The 25916-nt window shown below is 43.9% G+C and overlaps 1 protein-coding gene across 14 annotated transcripts in view; it reads left to right on the top strand.

Moving 5' to 3' along the window:
• The window catches only part of PTK2 (protein tyrosine kinase 2), a gene marked incomplete at its 3' end in the record, with an annotated part of 207235 nt that overhangs the window by 169971 nt on the left and 11348 nt on the right, over nt 1-25916 (top strand). For 13 of the 14 annotated variants that reach the window (XM_084803037.1, XM_084803036.1, XM_084803034.1 and 10 more), the window contains 5 exons: nt 2803-2914; nt 9727-9813; nt 14665-14802; nt 16659-16790; nt 23902-23964. In XM_084803037.1, the coding sequence (XP_084659163.1) occupies nt 2803-2914; nt 9727-9813; nt 14665-14802; nt 16659-16790; nt 23902-23964 (532 nt within the window). Of the gene's footprint in view, nt 1-1980; nt 2270-2802; nt 2915-9726; nt 9814-14664; nt 14803-16658; nt 16791-23901; nt 23965-25916 lie in introns of those variants that run through there. The other variant, XM_084803038.1, reaches the window with a different exon arrangement.

Below are 25916 nucleotides of genomic sequence, written 5' to 3'. Positions count from 1 at the left end.
ACTTTGGTGGGTTTTTTTTTCCTAAGTGAGGGAAACAAGCAATAGATTTAATATTAAATAAAATTATCCTTTGCTCTTTCTGGACTCTTTTCCTAGCTGTGGTCCACAAATAAGCTGGCATGATATCATGTTTTCTTAATGACAAGTCACAGCTTTTTTGTTCCATCCATTTGCAAATTAACAATTTGTAAACCTCCATCCAGGAAAACCCATGGGCTTATTGCCCATGTACATTAGGCAGCTAAAAGCTTTCCAGTGGAATGTATCACTATTAAAAAAAAAAAAAAAAGATTGTGAGTTTGGGAAAATATGCTGCAGTTTGACCTCCATAACCCTACATATCCTCCTTTGTGGCCTTGATTCTTAGCAGCTGCAGAGAGCGACTCTGTGGGGCCCATCTGTGGGCTAGCCATCCAGTATCAGACAGATCGTTAGGGTTTATTTATATCCCTGTCTTCTCTCAGCAGCCAGTTATGGATTTGCATGAGCATTTGACATTCTATATCTGGTATGAGAGTGAATATTGAGATGGAAAGAATAGCTTCTCGGTTATCTTGGCACTCTTTGAGATGTAAGTCTGGCATGCTTGGTTACACATTGGAGCCTCACTAGGGTAAAAATGCTCTTTTGTTGCCCAGAAAGATTTGATTCATGCCTGAACAGTGCAGGAAGCTTGCACTATATGATTAAACACTGAAAGAAAGATTCAGGCTGTAAATTCAAGGTGATCAAAAAAAGAGGGCAGCAACTGTGGACAGAAGAGACTGGTGGAGCCCGAGAATATCGTTATCGCAAAGGACCTCACCACACCTGTTTGAGGTCTCAGCAGATTGGTGAACAGTAGATCAGGTGACTTGTTTCATAGCACATGTAAAATAGGCCATGGGAACTTTGCATTGCTTGAAAGAAAGGTCCCACTTACCCTTCTCGCTGCCTATCTGCGTTTTAGTTTGATTCAAGAAGTAAAAGAAAGACTTTAACTTTTGGTTTTGTGTGTGTTTGCTTTTTAACCTTGATTTTGTTGGTATTGGCGATAAGAGAGCAGGGCTCTGGAGATCTTACCAGAATGTGCTCCTCTTCAGTTTCAAACTGGGCCTCCTCCAAGAAAGAGGCCTGCCTCTGTGAGCCCAGGTCAGTGCTCCCTTGCCCAGACAATGACCAACTCTACACAGGTCCCCAGTCATCCCTGTGCACACCCACCCTTAGCCTTGGAGCTACAATACATCTGTGATCTGGGAACCCAAGTTGAATTGTTTATGTTCCCACTGGGGAGCTCGTGGAGCCCGGTGTGGAGCCCGGTGAAGCTGTGCTGACTCTTACTGCGGTCATGCATGTTCTGTGCGTGGCAGTGCATTCAATGACATATGTCAGTGGTGGTGTAGCAAGCCTGTGAAAGTTGACGACATGCTTAGAAATAGGAATGTAAATGAATTTGCCAAGAGAGTTCCAGGATAGTCAGGGCTATTACACAAAGAAACTCTGTCTTGAAAAACAAAACAAAACAGCTTCTTGAATTTCACAGCTCTCTATGGATAGTCTGTAAAGAGAAATAGTGCTTAGAATTGATTTCAGGGCCTTGCACATTTGTAGACAAGTGTTCTTCCACTGAGCTGCGTCCTGTGCTGCTGAGATAATTTTCAAGTACCTTGGTGTATATGGATTTGTTTTACTGCTCCTCCTAACTGGTGCATAGGGAAACCAGTCTTCCTTGGAGGGAGGATGGGCCTCGTGACTGAAACTTTTTTTGAAGAGGCAGTGGATCTTTTCCTTTGAGGAGAAAACCTTCCTTAGTATCTGCTTCAGTGACGGCTTGCTGACTCAAGACCAGCTATGGAATGAATTTTGTCTGTCTTCCTGATTTGGGAGGTGACTGAGAGGAGCAGGCTCCAGGCGCTAGCCGGCAGGAATGTCTTTTTAAACAGTCAGGCAGATTCCCAGATTAGAAGGAGTCTGTGCAGCTGATGTCACTGTTTCCTGAGTAATTCTGGGTGGTTATTTACAGCATCTGGCTGCCAAGGGCCAGAATCTGTGAATGAGCCTCATTATTAGAACTCCAGGTTGCAGGCATGGAGGGAAGAGCCAGTTGTTTCCACACTTAAGACGAAGATTTCAAAGATCTGCCACCTACCAAGCCCTGAGGAGGCGGTGGGGAATAGGGGGGCAGGCCACGCTCCCCGGGCTGCATTCTGAGGCATTTACAGGATGGCACACAGCCAAGACTGAGACGCCGACCGCATTGCCGCGGAGGCCGCTGTGCAGCCTGGTGGTGGTAAGTGGGGCATTTCCAGTTTAGAGCAGGCAGTACTTTAGAAGCGCCTGTAAGTACTGCTGCAGTTTTCCTTGATTTCTTGATGCAAAAGTTAATCCGCTATTGTACTGAGCTAGTGGGGAGATCTTGGCTTCTTGCAAATTGATCACCATGTTGTGGTGGTGAGTTGGAGCTATGTGGGAGTCTGCTTTCTTGCAGTCTGCTGAAGACATGTAGCTGCTTGACAGAGAGGTGCTTGGGAATCTCTCAGAGTCCTTCTGTTTTGCACAGAGTAAACTCCAGTGTTCATACAGTTCATCTTGCCTGGCCTTTGTTTCGCCAGGGTCTTTTTCTTACCAGTGTCTGTTCTTCCTGTGGCTGTTATTTAAAGTGGACTTACTGGTTGGCACCATGGCCTTTCTAGAATCCTTTTGTGTAAGGCTAGAAACCTGTGTGTATAGGCTCCTATCTCTGTGTCTGTCTCTGTGTCCCTTGGTTGAGTCGGGTGAGTGATTGGCTGTCAGCTCCCTTAACACAATGTGTTGTTTCTCCAGCACAATCCTGGAGGAAGAGAAGGTGCAGCAAGAAGAACGGATGAGGATGGAGTCCAGAAGACAGGCTACCGTGTCCTGGGACTCCGGAGGGTCTGATGAAGCACCACCCAAGGTAGCGGAGGTCCCTGCCCCAGTTTTGAGGGTCCTCTTGAACTAAGTTCTGCCGTCTATGGGAGTAGATACTGTTGTCTGTACAGTGAGCCCCCGAGTCATTAGGGGAGTAGGCGCTATAACGTACTCACCCTCCTCTCTGTAGATTCCCTACTGTGCTGCTCACCCTGTAGAAGCTGGAGAAGCCAGCGACTGTGAGAGACTTAATGTGAAACTGCCCTTCCCTCCTCATGGTGCTCCTAGGAGGTTTAGGTGGGACTTGCCTTATTCTCTTGTTGGCAAGAGAATTGGAGATCCTAGTCAGTCAGGGTTTTAAACTCCAGACTAGGCCACGAGCACTAAGGGTTTGCTTTATTTTAAATAAGTCCACTTCCAACCACCTGCACCCCTTTTGTTTTGGTTTTGCTGGAGCTTTGTGTGCTGCTTGTGGCTTGTGGCTTGTGGCTAGTGGCTACACATTGGACGGGATACTGCATTTGCTCTTAAGCCTTTGTCACGCCTGGAATGATGTGGCACCTGGCCTTCTCTTGTCCCTTCCAGATTTTCTCTCTCTTCTTCTCTAGCTGGGGGAGGAAAAGCACTGCCTTTTTACAATAGCTGGGCAATGGTTGTAGATTTGGGACAGCAGGTAGCCCTTTTCACTTTACATTCATTAAAAAGTCTTCATGTCCTTTTGAGTTTGCATGGGGCAGACACTTCATATAACAACAAATCCAATTCAGACCTTTCCTGAAAATTAAAACAACTACAGGCTTTTAAAAAGTTGTCCCCTGCTATATGATATGCTTGGTTAGCTAAAAATATAGTTGGATACCACTTTATTTTCTTTTGAAAAGTAGGAATGTGGGGCCGGGCGTGGTGGCGCACGCCTTTAATCCCAGCACTTGGGAGGCAGAGGCAGGTGGATCGCTGTGAGTTCGAGGCCAGCCTGGTCTACAAAGTGAGTCCAGGACAGCCACGGCTAACACAGAGAGACCCTGTCTCAAAAAACCAAAAAAAAAAAGAAAAGAAAAGTAGGAATGTGGTAACACAGGAGCCATGTCAGTATTGTACTAGGTGTTCTATCATAGTGTGTGAAATCATATGGTAGTGCCATGTTGAGCTATGAAGTAGTGAACCTCACACACCCTAGAAATGAGCATAGGTGATGTGAGCCCAACTCAGTCTACAAGCCAGGGAGCCTCTGGACCTAGCCCTTCACAAAGGGCAAAACCCACCACTTGAGGGAGTGGTAGTTTGAGAGAGGCATTGAAGAACCAGGTGTTGTTCCCAAATTTAATAACAACAAAATTTTTCTTTACCTACAGAAAAGGCACCAACCCTTTATTCAAGAACATATGGCCCTCCATGGGCTGTTTACCCTTTGAGGTTTTGTTTTAATTTGATTTGGGACTTTTGGTCTTTTGCCTCCTGCCTCAGCCTCCCTATTTCCTCTTTTAATTATGTGACAACTACAGAGTTATCCTATATTGGGAGGCAAGAGAAATCACTTATTTCTCAGACCTGGGGTCAAGCAAGTCGCTTCATCTGAGGCTTGGCTAGTAACAGATTAATGACAAGGCATAGGGTTCCCTTCCTCTAAATCTCATTCTCTTAGTTTATAGGATGAAGGTATTGGTACTCCTGCCTCTTGGAGACACTGTTGGAAATGTACCAGGTAGCACTTCTCACAGTTAAGAGTAACTTCTCAGAGTTAAGAGCCTATACTGCCAATGCCTGGGTATCTTTAACTTTTCTTAGTAATTTGTTGGGTTTTTTAAATTTTCACTTTTGACAGACTTTTTAAACTAAACTCATTAGAGTTTGGCTACTTTTGGGTTTCAGTAGAAGGGCTAGCTCATAAATTTCTAAGTATCCTTCCTGTGCATAGCCAGTTCTCCCACTGGTGTTTCCAGATTCACATTCTGAGGCATTCTTCATGATTCTACTGCCCCCACTCCCATTTATTTGTTTAAAACAGAGGCCAGGGGGGCTGGAGAGATGGCTCAGTGGTTAAGAGCACTGCCTGCTCTTCCAAAGGTCCTGAGTTAAAGTCCCAGCAACCATATGGTGGGTCACAACCATCTATAATGTAACCTGATGCCCTCTTCTGGCCCATAATCAGAAAACACTGTATACTTAATAAATTAAATCTTTAAAAAAATAAATAAATAAACAGAGGCCAGCATATGCCCCGGATTCAGTTTATTGCATTTTTGTTGGGATAGAGCCTCACACACTCATGTAACCATTACATAGGCCTGTGAGACCAAAGCTGGGCTCCTAGGTACACCAAGAATTACTTCCTAGTTGGGCATGGTGGCATATACCTATAATCTCAGCACTCGGGGAGGCCAGAGGCAGGCAGGCCTCAATAAGTTCGAGGCCAGCCTGGTCTACAAAGCGAGTCCAGGACAGCCAAGGCTAACATAGTGAAACCCTGTCTCAACCTCCCCCACCCCAAAACAGTTATTTCCTCTTTTACTGCTTTGGCAATTGCATGAGTAAGGATGTTGTCACCTTAAACAAGCATCAGTCAGTGTCACCAAACTTCACCAGTGAACACGATATCTCTACCCCTATACTTATACACTAAGAAAAACTCACAAGTTTATGGAAGAATGGCTCTGAAGTGGTACAGTATTGCGTGAACGGCTATCCAGAATGCATGAGAAGAATATGCTGTTCAGATTGATAAATTTGGTGGGTATTTATTCAAAAAGTACAGGAAGTGAAGCCCTTACTTCAGGGAAATCCATTCCTAAGACATGAATTTTCAAGCAAAAATGATAGTTCTGAAAAATTTAGCGGGTGGTGGTGGTGGCTCACCACGCCTTTAATCCTAGATCTCATGAGGCAAAAGCAAGCAGATCTCTATGAGTTTAAAGCCTAGTCTACAGAGCTAGTTCCAGGATAACCAGAGCTACACAAAGAAATCCTGTGTCTTGAAAAAACTTAGCACCTTGACCATGATAATTTCCAGGTTGATAGCTGTTTTGGAGGATTCTTGGCAACATTAACACATGATTGTTAGAAGATGTTGTGTTAACTCCCTGGGACTTGCAAACAAACATCTGTTCACTCCAAAGAGGACTGCAGTGACCAAGTCCAGCTTGCTAGACCAAGCAATATATTGGTCTTACCCACAGAATATGGAGAGAAGCTGCTTACAGGAGCATAGGTGACCCCAAAACAGCTGCATCACTCTCATGTCCCACACTATCATAGAAGCTTCAGTTAACCTTCCATACTATATTCTCTAGCACAGCCAAGGCCATGTGCAGCTGGATCTGAATTACATCTACCTGTAGGCAGGTGCAGAAGGAGTGAACCCATTGAATGACAGTACATTTACAAGCAGGACCATGAGGGGTTCTGCAAGTAGTCACAGCTGCTCTGATAAAGGTGGCACAATGTTAACTTGGAGGACAGTGTTTCACAAAAGTGCATCCTGCCTAGTAGACTGTATCATACTGAGATGCTCTGTATAACTTAGAGAACTAGTGCTTTCTAGATGGCTCATGGGATGTGACAGGATCACACATAGGTAAATAGTCCACCAAAGGTAGACGATAGCAGCACTGTATGGTGGCTTGTGCCTGCCACCCCACATGCAGGGTTAATGCAGAAGATACCATGTTTGAGAGCATATTGATAGGGCTACATATCAAGACCCTATCTCAAAACATCAGCAACAAAAAAATAAAAGCTAGAGTCAATTTTTTTTTTTTTTTTTTTTTTTTTTTTTTTTTTTGGTTTTTCGAGACAGGGTCTCTCTGTGTAGCCTTGGCCGTCCTGGACTCACTTTGTAGACCAGGCTGGCCTCGAACTCTCAGCGATCCGCCTGCCTCTGCCTCCCGAGTCCACCACGCCCGGCTAGAGTCAAAAATTTTAATACAGCAGATTAATGAGGTTGAGATTCCACACGGGCCCTTGGTTTGAGGAAACATTCATTTAGTGATTTGGGGTATATTAATAGGAAACAATATTCACAGTTGTGCTGAAAAACTTTCAGGGGCATGGTGCTTTTCTGGCTGGAGATATATAGCTAGCTCGGTAGTAGAGCACTTGTCTGACAAGTATGGCCTAGATTACATCTTCCATCTCCAGCACACAGAGAACTAGTCTTCTATTTCTAGTTGCATGGCTGTGTGAGTCAGTCAGAGTGTCTGTCTGTCTGTCTGTCTCTCTTTTTTACAACAGTCAATATTATACAATGTTAATTAGGGGCTGGAGAGATGGCTCAGCGGTTAAGAGCACTGGCTGCATTTCCAGAGGTCCTGAGTTCAATTCCCAGCAATCACATGGTGTCTCACAACCATCTATAATGTGATCTGATCTCCTCTTCTGGCATGCAAGCATATGTGGAAGCAGAGCACTGTATTCATAATAAACAAATGATTTTTTTTAAAGCTTAATTAGTAAACAAGGAAGAGCACCACTTGTTTTGTTTTGGTTTTTTAATATTTATTTTTACTAAGTGTACAATGTTCTGCCTGCATGTACACCTGAGCACCAGATCTCATTATAGATGGTTGTTAGCCACCATGTGGTTGCTAGGAATTGAACTCAGGGCCTTTGGAAGAACAGCCAGTGTTCCTTAACCTCTGAGCCATCTCTCCAGCTTGTGTTAATGTACATGATAGAGTTGGTCCTGTCTCACTTCCCAGAATCACCCCTTAGGCCTCCATTTCTATGATAGCTTTTGTGGGCATCAGAAAACTTAACTGGGTCCTGCACACCCTTGAGGGAAGGCACCAGCCAGCTCCATAGCTCCAACTTTGATTGTCACCTTTTTATCCTTTATCTTAACAAGGGAAAATTGTATGATAACCCAAGATTGCCTTGAGGGAGGTAGTAAAGAGATCCTGCTGATCTATAGTGCACAGTCAGTGACACAGATGAAGAAAGTGGCTATGTCACTGTCCTGTCTCTCCTAGCAGTCAGGACAACAGGGCATAAGAAGGGAGCCGGTTCAGGCAGAGTTGCTATAGCATCTTGCTCACTTTAAGAATATGACTCAACCAAAAAAAAAGAATATGACTCACCAAGAAGAGACTTGATATCCTATGAGCATATACAGGGGGAGGAGGTCCCCCTCAGTCACAGTCATAGGGGAGGGGAGTAAGGGGAAAATGGGAGGAATGGGAGGATACAAGGGAGGGGATAACCATTGAGATGTAATATGAATAAATTAATAAAATTAAATTTAAAAAATAAGAATATGACTCATCAGCTGAGCATGGTGATGCATGCCTGTAATCCCAGCACTCGGGGAAGCAGAAGCAGGTGGATCACTGAGTTCAAGGATCACCAAGGCTACATAGAGAAACTCTGTCTTGGAAAACAACAACAACAACAACAACAAAAAGAATGACTCATGTTGGATAAATGTCAGGAAGTAAGAGCGCTTGTTGCTTTTGCAAAGGACCAGAGTTTGATCCTCAGCACCCACATGGCAGCTCACATTCATTGGTAACTCTAGCCCCTGGGGATCTGATGCCTCCTTCTTACCCACAAGGGTACCAGACACAAGCATGGTACACATACATACATGGAGGAAAAATATTCATACACATAAAATAATCTGAAAGTAATTTAAAAGAATGTGACCCGCCGGGTGTGGTACGCACGACTTTAATCCCAGCCCTTGGGAGGCAGAGGCAGGCGGATCTCTGAGTTCTAAACGAGCCAGGTCTATAAGAGAAACCCTGTCTCCAAAAGGATTTCACTGAGTAGGCCTCCCTGGCCTGGCTGGTGAACTCAGAAATACACCTTCCTCTACCTTCGAAGTGCTAGGACCACCAACAGCCGGCTATGAACAGTGTTCTTAAGAACATTTATGTGTGTGTTATGTGGGCTTACGTTCTCATTTCTCTGGTGGGTTTGCTGGATCATACAGTAATCCTATATTACATTTTCTCAGGGATCAGCCTGCTGTTCATATTCATAGCAGCTGCTGCTCTGTTTTAGATTCCCAGCAGCGGTACATAGAGCTCGTTCCTTCACTGCTGGCCTCATTTTTGTTTTGTGTCTTTTTGATTACTATCCTGGAGGTCAGAGTTCAGGTCACTCATTGTAGTTTGGAATCGCCCAAAGGTGCTAGACACCTTTTTCTGGCCAGTCTTATTCCTTTGAGTCTATTCAGGTCCCTCGCCCATTTTGGTCTTGTTGTATAGCCTAGGACATCCTTGTCTGGTCTGTGTTGCCAGCTTTGTCCATTGGGGGGGGGGCGGTGTAGTCAAAGAGAGATTTCTTCAGGTAGCCCTGGCTGTCCTGAAGACAAGGCTGGCCTTGAGCTTGGTGGTGCATGTCTTTAATCCCTGTACTCAGGAGGCAGTGGCAGGCTTTGTCAGCTTCTAAATTAGATGGCTTCTTAGTTTAGCATTCACCTGTGGGAACTCTGTTGCACTAAAAGCCTCTCAGTCTTCAGCTTGGCCTTTTTCCTATGGTGTCTCTTGTAACACAAAGGGTTTTTATTTTGATAATATAAGTTTTGTATTTGGTTTCCCCTAATCTGTTGGGTTTTTAGTGTCGTAGCTAAGAAAACATTGCTTACCTCCTACTCCAGCTATTTAAAAGGTTTACTCCTGTTCCCTTCTAATACTGTGTTAGTTTGACCTCCTACATTTAGGCCATGAGTCATTTTGAGTTATCTGTCAGGAAAGTTGTGGGGAAGCATCAGTTGTTGAAGATTTTTTCCTTTGCTGAAGTATCTCACTTCCTTTGATCATTCTCTTCAACCAAGTTGTATGAGCAATTTCTTTATGTAAGCCATTGGTTTTTCAGAATCAGAAGACTCATCCTTACAATGCTCTGTTGATTTATTCACAGCCCAGCAGACCTGGTTATCCTAGCCCGAGGTCCAGTGAAGGATTTTATCCCAGCCCACAGCACATGGTCCAGAGCAACCACTACCAGGTATATGAGTGTCAGAGATATACAACATGCTACTTGGCTCATCAGCACGTGTGTGGTGGGAAGAACCTTGAATTCATTTCTGTTCTCTGGTTTTTCTAGTAATTTTGGTGAGTGAAAGCTAAGACACTAGCCACCTTGGTCTTTGCCTTGAAGATGGTTATTTTGAACAGGAACCCTTCTAACCTCTCACAACATCCATCAGTCCTGTCTTAAAGCAGCAGGCCATTGCCTGAGGCTGTATGAGACCCATTTTCTCCCACCTGCCTCTAAGGGGCAAAGTGGAGCCATAGACACATCTAGGCAGGGCTAATACTGAACTGTAGTTTTTCCAGAAGACAAATATAAAATATAAGTGAAGGCAAATGAGATAGATTACCTACAAATGAGTGAGGAGTCCTGGGTTTGAAGCAGCCATTGAGGAGCAGAATGGTTAGCCAAGGGAATGACATTGACTAACATTGAGCTGTAGTCCTGCTAGAAGGCCTCATTACTAATGAATGCCAACACTACCATGTCTACACCTATACCGTGGCCCCATTCTTTAGGAGGCATCTTTGTGCCCTTCCCAGCCAGTCATTTAGCCCTAGAGGTCATCACCCTTATGACCCTTGTTACCTGGCTACAGAGGTATAGTTGTATTTTTAATGTTGTGGAGTTTGATGTAAGTGAGGTGGGGTGGGGGTGCTTTTGGGGTCAGTTTTTCCCCATTACAAGGTTTGCTGAGGATATTCCACAGGATTACATAAAGATTTGGGCCAATATGGACAAAAAAGCCTTAGCTGTTGGTCCTAGGGTACCAGGGAAGAAGGTAGGTGCTGACTAGAAAACAAAAGGCTGTAAGTCCATGGTAGTCTAGGACAGTTGTTACTGGGTAAGTTTCATGCTCTGTAGTCAGCACATTGTTCCCCACATATTGATTCTCATGTGGCGCCAAAGAAGATTCCCATCACTAGGAACTCTTGGTAAGGCCTGTGTGCTGAGAGACACAGCTTCAGGATAGCCACCCTCTGGAACAAGGAGCATAGGATTCATCTACTATCTAGGCACTTAGAACATGAAAGAGAAGTCTTACACTCCTTCTGGAAGAGTGCATAGTAGAGTGTGTTCCAGCTCAGCAAAAGGGCGCGCACTCTGACCAGGACAATGATCAGAGCACTGAGAGGCTAAAGTAGACAAACTCACTTCTGACTGATGAGAGATCTGGGTCTAGTACATAGTACAACCACCTGGAGAACATCCAGGGCTCAACTGAGCCTGATGGGGAATTAGACAGCTGCAGTAGCAGCCCCTGCCTTCTGAGGTAGCTATCAGTCTTCAGGTCATCACAGGCATACAGGAAACCTGGACAAGCTCCACGACATGTTTATAACTGTCTGATCCCACTACTTTGGAAGCCCCTTAGGGTTATTTAGAAAACTTCTCTAAGTTACACAGAACCTCTTCTTTGTAAAAAATGTTTGAAAGTTCTGTTAATAATGTATCACATTTTATGGGGGAGGGGGTTATAGAGGCTGGGGAAATAGCTCAGCAGTTAAGAGCACTTACTATTCTTGGAGACAACCCAGGTTTGGCTCCCACATCCACATGAGGCAGCTTACAAATTCTAGTAGCTGTAGTTTCAGTGAATCCCACCCTTTCTTCTGGCCTCCTCTAGCACCTGCACACAATTGATACACATACAGACAAGCAGACACACACACACACACAGACACACACATACATACATACATACATACATACATACATACAAAAATGGAAAACAATAGTAGTGCAGCACTTGTATCCAATAGGATTTTTCATTTATTAGATGCTGGGGGGTTAGAGCGTTTGCCAGTGCCCAGAGACCTAAATATGCACAAGCCTTTACTGAAGGATGCATTGGTGTTTGGGAATGTGTATTTCACTGTGCATTTATCTCATCTCACTAACAGAGTAACTGGCAACTCAGGCCAAGTGATGGCATCCTGAGTCTGCTCTCTGTTCTTTCAGTTTGCAGAGAAGCCGTTTCAGGAGACCCTCTGCTTTCCTTCTGCCTGAGTGTTATCACCATGTCCCTCTGAAGGTTCTCTCTCAGCACTATAGTCACCACTCTCAAAAGTAGAAAACATGGCCTCTCCCACCATTATCATCTTCTTGTTCACCAGAGAAAAGTATTTGGAGTTTTGTTGTGGTTTTTTATTGTTTGAGAATAAGTTTGTTTGGATTTTTTTTTTTTTTTTTTTTTTTTTTTTTTTAGGTTTTGAGACAGTCTCACTATGTAACCATGGCTGGCCTGGAACTCATAGTCAAGTGCCAACATCAAAGGTGTACATTACCTATGTTTGGAAATTTGGGGGACAGGATCTCAATATGTGACCATAAACTAGCTGAGGACTCGCTGTGTATATCAAGCTGGCCTCAAACTTGTGATCTCTTGCCTCTGCCTCACAAGTGCCAGGCTTCTAGGCTATGTACTGCCATATCCAGCTCTTCTGTTTGGTGGGGTTGTGCTGTTTTGTTTGTTGTTTTTGAGACGGGCCTTCACTGTAAAATCCAGGCTGGCCTCAAACTCTTGACCTCCTGCTTTAGTTTCCAAGTGCTAGAATTACAGGTATTTTATGTTGATGGTGTTGAGTTAGGAAAAAATTTGGAATTGAACATGAAGCAACTATACTGTGACTCCTGTTACCTTTTTTTTTTTAAGATGTATTTATTTATTATATATACAATGTGCTGCCTGCATATGTACCTGCCCACCAGAAGAAGGCACCTGATCTCATTATAGGTGGTTGTGAGCCACCATGTGGTTTGTAGGAATTGAACTCAGGACCTTTGGAAGAGCAGCTTAACCTCTGAGCCATCTCTCCAGCCCCTTCCCCTTTATTTTTCTTTTATATATATATATATATATATACATTTATATTTTACATATATAAAATAAACTACCTACAGCAAGAAGAACCATAAAACAGTTACATTCATATATTTTGGCTATTTGTATTTGGCAACCTGGAAGAAACTTATTTTGGTGCACCTAAATTCTGAATGTAAATCAATATCTATCATACCATCTTTATCAGTTTAAAACATCTATCTAGACCTAAAAGCATCTTAACTCCTAAACAACTAAGCTTAATTGTAAAACTAAACTATCTGGTCTTCAACCTCATCCAAGACTTGAGAAGGATTAAAATTAATTATCTGAGTAGACAGGAAGTGCAAGTTAGCAGCTCTCAAAATGAGAAGACAACAGAGACAGTTTGCTGCTTAAACAGTCACCCAAAGCTCTCTATAATGTTGGAGCATCATCTTCAGCCTTCTGGCCCAGTATCTAACAGACATTTGTGAGGCAAGAACTATTGAGGACTTGCTTACCCTGCCTTAGTATAGTTTGGACATGGGCTCTGCCTGCATCCAAGCTTGCCATTTTTAGGCAGAATTCTGTCTGTGGCAGAAACAAGGATGTTTTGCCCAGTGGCTGGTTTTCCACATTTGAAGCCATCTCCATAAGGAGGTTCATTGATGCTCATCATCTTTGAGGTAGGCGGGTGTTTCCAGGAGTTAGCCTGTCTTATTGTCAAAGAATCTTTTAAGTAATTTTTTAAAAAAAAAATCTTTAAATGTCATATTCTGTAGGTCTCTAAGGGTTTTGAAGATGTCCTCTTATCATCTTATCCAGCAATAGTCACATTGAGTACAAATTCCATGATGTACAAATTCGAAAGTAAAATAATGTTTTAAAGACTTTATGGGGTGTGTGGGTGTGTGCACGCACACACACACTTGTTTGGTGTGTGCAGGTTTGCATGGAGTTCGGAGGACAGTCCTGAGTGTCGCCTTCAGGAATGCCATCTATCTCCTCCTTTCATTGGCCTAGAGTCAACCAGTTAGCATAGACTGGCTAGCTAGTACGCCCTAGGGATTCCCAGTAGTGGCATTACAAGTATGTGCCACCATACTCTGCATGTTTACGTGTGCTCTGGTAATCAAAGTAGGTCTTCATGCTTGTGAGGCAACCTTTACCAACTGAGCTACACCCCAGCCCCAGAAGTGACTGTCTCCTGTGATATGCTCAGATTCATTCATTGTCTGATCCAGAAGCTAAAAATTCCCTTTCCCAAAAGTTTCTTTAAGAGTCCATTTCTGGACTGGGGAGCTGCCTCAAGAGCATGTGCTGCTCTGGCATAAGACTCTAGTTAGTTTCCAGCATCTATGTCAGGCATCTCACAACTGCCTGTAGCTCCAACTTGAGGATCTGATGCTCCTGGCCTCTGTGGGCACCTGCATTCTGATATACTCTCACAGAAGCACAACATATAAATTAATAAAAGGGTTTTTTTTTTATCTTAAACAAAACTTAACACTACAATGGTGACGTATGCCTTTAGTCCCCGTACTTGGGAGGTAGACACAGGTGGATTTCTGAGTTCCACGACAGCCAGGGTACAAAACCCAATTGGGGGCTCAGAGGTAGGGGTCAGGACAGAACAAACGAACAAGCTCATTTGTATGCTCTCTCAGCTACCTGTATTTCTGAGCCCCTGGTCACCTCCCATGTTTATTCTAAGTACAAAGTTGGCATTATTGGCTCTCTGACCATTTCTCAGTATTCTGCTTCTGTACTTGAGGACCCTGGTGATTATGTTGGACCCGCTCAGATAATTGACGCTGCAGTTGTGTCCATGATTTATAGGCACATCTACAAGGTCTTTTTTGTCAGGTCAGAGAATAGACATGTTCAAGGGATGACACTTGGATCTGGGGCCTGTTATGCCTACTGTGTTGTTCTTCTTAATGGGAGTTGTTTGGTTTTGTGTATCTAGCAGAAGCTGTTTTATCAGAAGCTTACGTTCCCTCCTGAATCACTCACAGGTCTCTGGCTACCCTGGTTCCCATGGAATCCCAGCCATGGCTGGCAGCATTTACCCTGGCCAGGCTTCTCTTCTGGACCAGACAGAATTGTGGAATCACAGACCTCAGGAGATGTCCATGTGGCAGCCCAGTGTGGAGGTAAACAGTGTGTTCTTGACTATAGTCAGCTAATGGACAAAGTGAGCTTTAAGTCGCCTGTTATTTCTAAATCTGAGATTGCTTGATTGTGATTTTTTAATTCTAAAATCTAGATACCCCACTGAGCCAGTTGTGTCAGTCCATACTAAGAGTTTCACATGAGGTAGGAAGATTGTGAGTTCGAGGCCAACCTAGGCTACACAGCCAGGCCTTATCACAAACAAAACAAAGACCGATAGATGATTTAGCAAATAAAAGCACTTTTATCAGAGCAAACCTGACAACTTGAGTTGATTCCTAATACACGCTGTGGGAGGACAGAACCAACTCCTGAAACTTTTCCTCTGAGCCCATCCACACGTATGGGCATACACACATCATGATGGTAATGATAACAAAATGTAGAAAAACAAAAATTTAAGCTGCCCTATCTACTCAATCTTTTATGGTTTTATGGTAGGTTGTTTGTTTCTTTGTTTAGTTGCCAGGGCCTGGGGGTTTAACTCAGTAGCAGAGAGCTTTCCTAGCATGTAGAAGGCCTAAGGTTCAACCCCTAGCAGTGGCCAAATGAAAAAAGGAATACTCACAGAGAAGTACTATAGTCCTGGCTCACTCAGTGTGTTCGGAAAGTAGACTCCTCAGCTGAATGTAATTTGCATACACATGAGGCTAAGGAAAAGTACAGACCCAGCTCTGCTCTTTGGGCTGTGTACATTATAAACGACTTTTATAATGCTGTTTATTTGAATCCAAGAACTGCTCTAGGGGCTGGAAAGGTGGTGCCGTGCTTAAGAGCACTGGCTGCTCTTCTAAAGGACCCAGGTTTGATTCCCAGCACTCACATAGCAGCTAACGATTCCAATCCCAGGGGATCCGACTCCTTCTTCCATTCGTCACATACAAATGATGCACAGACATACATGCAGGCAAAACACACATACACATAAAATAATTTAAAAGAATGTTTATAATTATTTGTACTTTTTCCTTGAACGTGTCCCTTTAAATTTTTTAATTTATCTTTATTTAGACTGACTCTTGGCTCAAACTTCATATATAGCCAAGAATGACCTTGAACTGGTCCTCTTGCTCCTACCTCCTGAGTGTTGTTGGATTAAAGGTCTTTTCCACCATAGCATTCATGCAGCTCTGGAGGTTAAATCTAGGGATTCATGCTGCTAGACTAGCACTCTTAATGGTGTAGCTGCATCCTCCATCCTTTTGCGTGTTGGTGTATATATGTATGTTGGGGGCAGTGTGTGTGTGCTTAATTTTATTTACTTACTGTTTTGGGAGATGGGGGATGTGCTATACCATGAATATGGAGGTCAGAGGACTGCTTTATGGAATTAATTCTCTTCTACTGCCATTACTTGGTTCTAGATTTTGAACTCAGGCCTCTAGGCTTGGTGGGAAGCGCCTGTACTCACCGAGCCGTCTCTCTTGTGGTTTTGTGAAGCAGTAGTGCAGCCTGGCTTTGAACTCCTATTCTTTTTGCCATAGCCTCTCAAGTGCTGGTTGACGTGTGTGCCACCACATATAGTTCTTGTTTAAGTTCTCAGCTTGCTCTTCTTGTTAACCGGTTGTTTCCCTGTCTTCACTCTTAAGTGCTATTGCATTCTTTTGTGTGTTGGGCTGTTACTTAGAAACAGCCTCCCTGTCTCAAAAAAAAAAAAGAAAAGAAAAAGCAATGCACACACAAACACAGTAAATTTCAGCCTTCAGAGAGGCAGCTGGAGTGTGAGGGGCTGTGTGTCCACCACTGCTTGGCCGATGGTGAAAGACCCATAGCACAAAGTAGGAACACGAGAGCAGACTCGGGAAAGTGAATGTTCTGTTGATAATGTCCCTTCCAGGACTCAGCAGCTTTGGACCTTCGAGGGATGGGACAGGTGCTTCCTCCTCACCTTATGGAAGAGCGGCTAATCCGACAGCAGCAGGAAATGGAAGAGGACCAGCGCTGGCTGGAGAAGGAAGAACGCTTTCTGGTAACCACCCTGCAGAGCACTTAACCCCATCCAGGTCTACCTCATGCACTGCTGCAAAACTCCATCTGAAAACAAAAGGCTTACATCTGGTCCCAAACACTTGCCATCATGGGCTAGCTGTTGGTTTTGATGACATTTTAGGAATTCATTTTCAAAACTTTATAGTACATTATGGCTTAGATTTCTCTGGTGTTTTTTCTTACTGTTGTTGTTTGTTTTGTTTTTTCTCATTACTGCATTGTTTCCACAGAGACTTCAGTGTTAGTGTGAAGGTAAAAATGTTGCATCTCAGCCTTGTAGCCATGTGCTCACGTGGTGTAAGCAGTGCTCTGCCTCCTGCGCCTGCTTCTGTGTCTGACAGGTGCATCTGGGCCATAATAAGAACTGTCTTTCAGGCAGCTCTTGCTGACCAGAGAGGTCTTTGTCCGATCTTTCTAGAGTGCTGTGTCCTTGCCTCAGTACTAGGGGCCTATGAGACTTGGTCCTCCTGCCCTACAGCCCTAGGAACAAAATGTGGCTGGAAAGAGCCAAGGTTTCTGCTGCTTCCACAAAGCCTTTCTTAGTAGTTTTACCTGGGAGACCCAAACCTGACTCCCCATGCCTTGACTGAGTTATTATTCAATGGAATCTTATTGATTAGTCCTATGTTGGTTTGACATAGGCTAGAGTTATTTGGGAAGAGGGGCTCTTGGTTGAGAAAATTCCTCCATAAAATTTGTCTGTAAACAACTCTGTTGTGCATGCTTTAAATAATGATTGATGCCGGAGGACCAAGCTCACTGGGGACAGTGCAGTCCCTGAGCAGGTGGTATTGGATAGTATAGAAAAGCAGGCTAAACTGTGCATGGTGGTGCACACCTGTAATCCAAGCACTCAGGGAGGCAAAGGCAGGCAGATCTCTGAGTTTGCGGCCAGCTTGGTCTACATAGCAAGTCCAGGACAAACAAGGTTACACAGAGAAACCCTTGGGGTGAGGTGGGGGAAAGCAGGTTAAGCAATCCATGGGTAACAGACAAGTAGCACTCCTCCATGACCTCCGCCTCAGTTCCTGCTTTCAAGGTTTCTGCCCTGATTTAGTCTGACCTAAGAGTTATAAACTGAAATAAACCCTTTCCTTCCCCAAGTTACTTTTGATCATTAATGTTTTATCATATAAAAAGAAGGCCTCAGACACCACCTTAGTGTTGCATTTTTTTGTTAAGAGACAAGGCACAGGAGAGAACAGGATCCAATTCTGGTCCTAAATCCCTTGAAGAAGCATTTAACTCAACCAGTAATGGTATTATAAGGCAGTGGTTTCAGACTGTACTCTGAAGACTTCATGAGGATTTGATTCTAACTTTCTTTTTGTGAGAGGGGTGTTAGCACTGTCTGGAGTACTGAACGCAGAGCCTCAGCCATCCTATTTGATTGCTCTAACACTGATCTGCACAGGTTAAAGCATGCTCCACTAGTTTGAGTGCAAAGTCTGTTCTGTTTAAACTAAAGTTAAAACAATGAAAGCTTTTGCACTCAGACTGGTGGAGCATATTTTAGCTTATGAAGACAGCTAATGCAGTGAGTTGTACTCCCAGGGAAGTCCTGGGACCATCTACGAGAACAGCCAACAGTGTGCACATAGGAGCCAGGAAGTGGATAACGGTGGGAAGGCTCTGGTTTTTAGTGTTTGTTTTTATTACATTTATTTGGGGGGCGGAAAGGGAGGCCTGAGTGTGCCCTGGCATGCATGAGTACAATTTGGTCAGAGAACAGTTTGGAGGAGTCATGGCACCAGGGAATGGTCTTGGATTATCAGGCTTGGAGGCAGCTGCCTGTACTTGCTCAGTCTTCTTGTCAGCCCTCAGTGTTTTCTTTCTGTTTCAACCTCAGATGTATACATATGTTTCAAGTCTCTATCCCTTCAGGACATTACATTGTCTCTTAACACATGTTCTTATCAAAGTTAACAGTGGGTAATAGGACAGTAAACAATGACAATATTGCTTGATTTGATATGACATTTTCTATATAATGTTCCTGTATAAAGTAATTCAATTTTCAAGCCACCTGTGCAATAAGGACTTTTTTTTTTTTTTTGGATTTATTTTATGTAGATGAATGTTCTATCTGCATGTACACCTGCATGCCTGAAGAGGGCATCAGATGCTAGTATAGATGGTTGTGACCCACCATGTGATTGCCAGGAATTGAACTTACGACCTCTGGAAGAGCAGACAGTGCTCTTAACTGCTGAGCCATCTCTCCAGCCATAGTCTTAATCTTTTGTCCATCTTAATCTTTTGGCCTTGTGTGCCTCAGAATTCGTTGTGAATTTATAACCACTTAGAAAGCTAATCTGAGCGGGGAGGTGGTACATGCCTTTAATCCCAGCACTTAGGAGACAGAGGCAGGTAGATCACTGTGAGTTCAAGGCCAGCCTGGTCTACAAAGCAAGTCTAGGACAGCCAAGGCTACATACAGAAACCCTGTGTTGAAAAACCAAAAAAAAAAAAAAAAAGAGGAGGAGGAAAGCTAATGTATTTATTATTCTGTAATTGTCCATTAAAATCTCAGAGTTCACCATTAACATTTTTACACAAAATACATTTACTGGGAAATATTTGGAGTATGGTTGAATGGATGGACTTGTGTCTCCTCACAGAAGTGAGATACAGATGCAGAGTAGCAGGCGTGTCAGTACTGGAGACCTACACGCTATGCAGAGTGGCCCTCCAGCTTTGCTGCATGTTCTTTGTGGAACTGGGGTTTACTGTATTGAACTAACAGGTCCCTCATCACATTTATATCCCTTTAGAGAAAAAGAGTATTCTATACTTTGAGAATTCTCACTTAGTTAAGGCAGATCTAGATTTTAAGTCATGCCATAAAATAATAACATCAAGTGTGGTGTTTAAATCTCCTGTTCTTCATGGTCAATTTGGGAATAAATCTGAAAATACACCATTATTCCCTGATCTATCTCTTAAGCTTTTTTTTTTTAAATCCAGAAAGCCTCCCTACCACACACACACGGAACATTTGTTTGTATTTTTTAAAATGAAATTATTTGAATTGCTGATAGTTTCAGTGCAAGTGTTCTATGTATGATGTTTGCTGCTGTCACCAGGTTACTCTGCCAACAAGGTCAAAAGAGAAGAGAAGCTTCTATGCCCCCTGTGGTGCTGGGGAGATATTGGAGTCCAGATGACATGTGAGCTAAGTCTTAAAAGAGAAACTGGAATTTGCAAAGCAAACAGGCACAGGAAATACATTCCAGGCATTGAGAAGAGCGTGGGTAATGACGTGGGGTCATGAGACTGGCTTAGTCAGATGTGACCCGAGCTAGTCTCCTGAGGGAGTTGAGGAATTCTCGTCAGAACGGGGGTGCCTGTATTTTTCTTAGATATTATATGTGAGCGTTCCAACTCTGATTCTGAAGCGCATGGTAAGTCTAACTGTGCAGGATGTCTCTAGCCTCCTCCAGCTACACTGGTAGCTCCAAGTGTGTGCGTAGCTGGCCTTTGTATTAGTTCATTCTAGTTTTGACTGATGCTTATCAACTGAGTGATGATATCCTAGTTCCTTGTTCAGTTGTTTTCAAAGCAGTTTCTTCCCCTCATCCCCATCTGTCCCCTTCTGCCTCCTCTTGGTTGTTATCAACACATATAAAGTCACCAGATCCTGAACTAACTCTATTAGCTTTCTCTTTGGTTTTCATGTCATTTCCCTTAGCCTTGAGAAGCTCTTTTGCCTTTTTCCACCTTCACTGTGGCCAGATCCTCCTGGTTCTGAGTCATGCCACCCTCACACCTTCCCTGACCATACAATGCTCCTCACAGGCAGATACTGATGAGCAACTGTACACAACAGTAAGGCAGATGCAGTACCCCTGCACATTGCCTATGGGGAGAAAAAGACAAACTAATGAAGCAGTGGACAGAGAAGGAAAGTTAAGTGCTTTTAAAAAAAAAGAGTCTGGAAAGTAGTGCCTTTCAGCCCCAGAGAACAGGTATAGAGCCCCAGGGTGAACCTGGAGGGTGGGCACAGAGTAGACAATGTTTCTTCCTAATTTGATATAAAAAAAAATCAAAACATCAAAGTATCTCCTGCCACTTGCTCTCTTCAGAATGCCAGCTGCAGTTGCATTCATTTCCATGTAGAGCCCTTGAAGGGAGATGGGCAGAGCATTCAGTGGTCAAGGAGGAAGCAGCCAAGCCTAAGGGCTTCCCTCTTGAGCTCCATGTGGGGGCTGGTAAGAAGCTATTAGATTAGTGACTACTGGCCTATTTAAATCACAACGAAATGTTCTCTGAAATATTGTCACTTATTTCTATTTTCTTCTGCTTTCCCTGCCAAACTGAAGGCTCCTAGAAACAGTCTGTGTCCTTCCCATCTCATCCAGGCTCTATGCTTAACATAGAAAGTTCTGGGCACTGGAGTCAGTAAGCATTTTCTTGTCCTTGTGCATCTGACTTGTCAACACTGTTCCTACTCCCCATATGTCTGGGAGCAGACACACTCTGGAGGGTTGCCACTGATATGTGGGTGTATGCCCCTGCCCTTGAGCAGAAGTGCATGTGAGAATGGAATCAGGGTCAAATGTGGTGATGTATGAGTAGGGGAGAATGCCTGTCTACAGAGGTGCCCCTCCCATCTGAAATGTGTGCTTTCATCTGCATATATCAGCTGGGCGTGGTGGCGCACTCCTTTAATCCCAGCACTTGGGAGGCAGAGACAGACGGATCGCTGTGAGTTCAAGGCCAGCCTGGTCTACAAAGCAAGTCCAGGACAGCCAAGGCTACAGAGAAACCCTGTCTTGAAAAACCAAAAACCAATCATCTGCATATATCTATGGGCTCCTGCATCTCACAGCTGTATACCTATCCCTGTGTCCAGCCCCAGAATACCCACAACTGTTGAACCCAAGGCACTAGTGAGAATGTGCAGCTACTTTTAAAGAGACCATGGTAAAAGGCAGTTCAGGAGCTGCCGTCTGTTGGATCCTCAAGGCTCCAGCAGTCTGAATGTAGTATATTTTTCTCAGAGAGCTGTGTGTGTAGGAAATGATGGTTGTTTCTAGTGTGTAAACCATTATAGATCAATACTCTTATGAAATAAAATCAATAGGAAAATGACATTTCTAAGGAAATACAGTAAACAAGCCAAACTTCCTTATTTCTTCTGAATGTCATCTCTGCATATGTATGTGCACTATATAGGTAGATAACATTGAGAAGCTGGTTCTCTCCCTCCACCATGGAATGTGGTACCCAAACTCAAGTTCAGGTTTGTCACAACAAGCACTTTCCCCTGCTGAGCTGTCTCACTAGCCCAGGCTGCCTTATAAACTCCAGAATCCTAAAAATTTCCTGTCCAGCTTTCTGTGGAACGTTTTGAAGACATCCACCATGTCCCTCAGCAGTTGTGAGCTGTACTCCTCCCGACTGTGAGCCAATGCACTCTATTACTTGAAAGTTGACAACCTCTAGGCATAGCACTGTCCAAAACTTTTCCACCTAGATCACAGTAATTAGTGCTTGGAAGACTTAGGTTTCCAGAGCTCATGCTAGGTTTGGCGTTGCTGCTGTTAGCTGCTACTATCATCCACTGAGTCAATTACCAAGTGCTTGGGTGAGTCAGTGATCTTTTCCTAGATCATGGTCCTGCACAGAATAATTTTGGTGAAAGCAGCACCTGCTTGATGTCACATGACCTCTTGACAGGAAATGCTCTCTATTGCACTGTGTCCCCTATCCTGTCCCCAGCTCACGATTGTGGCCTTTATTAAGTGGCCTGTGCGTGTGAATCACTGCTGTAATTGCTAACGGACTCCTTTGCCAAAATGCTAGCAGCCAGGGCAGAACTGCAGTCTAATGAGAAACTTGTTTTTCTTCCAAGCATTGCTAAAAATAGTTACTTGGCTTCTTACTACTATATGTACAGTACTCAACTAAAAAATGGACTTTTTATAAAGTTAAAAATGTGGAAGTTCTGTCTACATAAAGCCTACTCTGTGTTCCTGTCACACAGAGGACTTAGTCAGTCCTTATGAAAGAAAATCAACAAGGGAACTAGGAAATAGTAGCAAAAGGCTGCCTGCCTGCCTGCCTACTGTGGCGGCCCTCGGGCCCACTTCAGGCTCTTAGGGAGGAAAGTCTCTGCATTGAAAGCCGTAGACATTTTCCAGCAACGTGAGTATGAAGTCAGGAGCCCTGAGCTGTCTCACTGGCCCAGGCTGCCTTGTAAACTCCAGCATCTTAAAAATTCCTGTCCAGGCCTGGAGAGATGGCACAGTGGTTAACAGCACCACCTGCTCTTCCAAAGGTCCTGAGTTCAATTCCCAGCAACCACACAGTGGCTCACAACCATCTATAATGTGATCTGGTGCCCTCTTCTGGCCTGCTGTCAGAGCACTGTATACATAATAATCTTTTTAAGGGGGGGGGGGCTTTAAAAAAATTCCTGTCCAGCTGGGTGTGGTGGTGTGCACCTTTAATCCTAGCACTCAGGAGGCCGAGGCAGGTGGATCGCTCTGAGTTTGAGGCCAGCCTGGTTTACAAAGAGAGTCCAGGACAGCCAAGGCTACATAGAGAAACCCTGTCTCGAAAAACTAAAAAAAAAAAAAAGGAGGGGGGGAGACATAAAATGGCTCAGTGAGTAAAAGGCACTTGATACCAAGCCTGACAACCTGAGTTTGATTCCTGAGACCTGTATGATGGAGAAAATCAACTCTCTCAGGTCGTCCTCTGACCTCCATTCATGCACCGTAGTATATGCATATGCACATACACACTAAATAAATATGTAATATTTAAGAAACAAAGATAAAAATCCTCAGGTTGACATGTGTGCTGAGCATAAACTTACTGGTAGAGCACATGTCTGACATGTTTGAGGGCTGGTCACATATCTAAGAAATAGGTACCACTTGGGAACACAAACAGCACAATGACACTGAGATCATTGTGGGTAGAGGCAAGAAGACTTGCTGGAAGCTGGTATTGTCAAGGGGTTGGAACTGCAGTGTGTGAGAGTTGGGTATAAAGTGATGGGCTTAAGCCCAAAAATATGTCAATAACATACACATATCAGTGAATTGATCTTGGCCCTCTTTTTTTTTTTTTAATTTCAGAAACCAGACGTGAGGCTCTCTCGAGGTAGCATGGACAGGGAGGATGGGAGTTTTCAGAGTCCGGTAAGCATCTACCTGCACTGTCCCCAGAGTTTGGTCTCAAATTCTGCTGTGCTGGATGGAGTCTTTTACATTTACTGTGAGACATCAAGCATACTGACACTCATGATAAGGAATAGAATACCCTTCTGTAAAGTACATGAATGTTATCTAAGACTGTCAAAATGTGCCGTGTACCAGATTCTTCGGAGATAACGAGTTACTGTCCTGTAAGGATAAGGGTAACAACTACACACAGTTGTTAAGGTTACACTTAAACTCTCTCCTGCCTCCACCTCCTGGGATGTCAGGTCTGCCATGTCATGCTGGGCATGACTTCAACTTTTCTCATGGTCATTTAAAACTTACTCAAGCAAGCTGTCTTTCTTCTGAGTGTTAGGGCAGAAATAGCTGAATTTTCTTTAAACAGCTAGCCCCTAAGACAGAATTCATGCAATTACCTATGGATTTTGTTCTGTACATGTGTACCTTGTTAAATAGACTCCAGAATGCTCTGAGAGGAGACACTTTCATACTGTGTGTGAGTTTTTACTCCTGGGCCTGTAAGTACAACACAACCCACAGATAGTGTTGTTAAAGGTCTATCCACGTTGGCCCTGATGTTTGGCTCCTCTCATTCATGCTACCTGGATGTTCCCCAGGCACTTCCTGCTTCCAAACTATTGCATGTCCTCACCTCAGGGCTCAGCTCAGAATTCATGGTGTACTCTATGTGCCCACTATCTCTCTTTACTTTGCTGTCAGCCACATAGGGCAGGCATCTCTTTTGTACCCACAGCAGGAGCAGAGCAGGAGCTCAGTAATTTTCCTAACATTGAGTAAATGGATGACATGTGAAATAAAAAATACCATGTAAAAGTCAATTGTTAGAGAATCATTCTTCACACCTTTTCCCTGAGGAGCTGGGGTGTGGGGACAGCGTAGTGATAAGAGTATGCACTTTACCTGCAGGAGGTCTTTGGTTGGTTCCCCAGAAACACCTAATTCTACAATAAATCTTAAACCATGGGAGCGGAGGAACAGCCTAGACTCCATAGAAAGACCCTGCCATCACAGATAAAAACATACATCTATACAGTTTTAGGCAGTACAGCTGGAGAAGGGCTTGTCTTAGGTAGAACTTTTATTTAATCCATCCATGGTTAAAAGGATTTAGGACTTAGCTAGGTAGTGGTGGCACGTGCCTTAATCCCAGCACTCAGGAAGCAGAGGCAGGTGGATCTATTGAGTTTGATTCCAACCTGGTCTATAGAGCAAGTTCCAGGGCAGTCAGTGCTTTGCAGAGAAACCCTGAAAAGGCAGGAAGCAGGAGGTAGATTTGGGACTGTCTATGAATTGTTATTTCCTGACTGGGCCTGTAGAGTGGTCTAGATAACACTGGGTCCTGACAAACAGTGCCTCTGGGACATCTAGCAACCAGTTCGACCAGGTCCTCTCCTAGAATTGTTTTGACTATATGCTTACTATGATCTAAGTGATCAGCTAGAGGAGTGGTGGGGGTCCTAAGCAGCCAGCAGGATGAGCACACACTATGAAGGCCTCGAGTTTTAGACCTATAATGGCGAACAATGAGACCTTGAGACCACTGTGTTAAATCCCAGAGTATCTTATGTCTTAGGGTTTCTGTTCCTGCAACGAAACACTACAACCAAAAAGCTAGTTGGGGAGGAAAGGCAGTTAGGACAGGAACTCAAATGGGGCAGCAACCTGGAGACAGGAGCTGACACAAAGGGTGTGGAGGAGTGCTGCTTATTGGCTTGCTTCCTTTGGAGTGCTCAGCCTGCTTTCTTATAGAACCTAGGACCATCAGCCCAGGGATGGAATCACCCACAGTGGGCTGGGCCCTCCCCCATCAATCACTGATTAAGAAAATTCCTCACACTTGGATCTTATAAATGCATCTTCTCAATTGAGGTTTCCTTTTTTCAGATAACTCTAGGTTTGTGTGTCAAGTT

The sequence above is a fragment of the Acomys minous genome (assembly GCF_964271855.1).
Source record: "Acomys minous genome assembly, chromosome: 12".
Classification (NCBI taxonomy): Eukaryota; Metazoa; Chordata; class Mammalia; order Rodentia; family Muridae; genus Acomys; species Acomys minous.
This window is presented reverse-complemented; position numbering and strand designations above follow the sequence as displayed.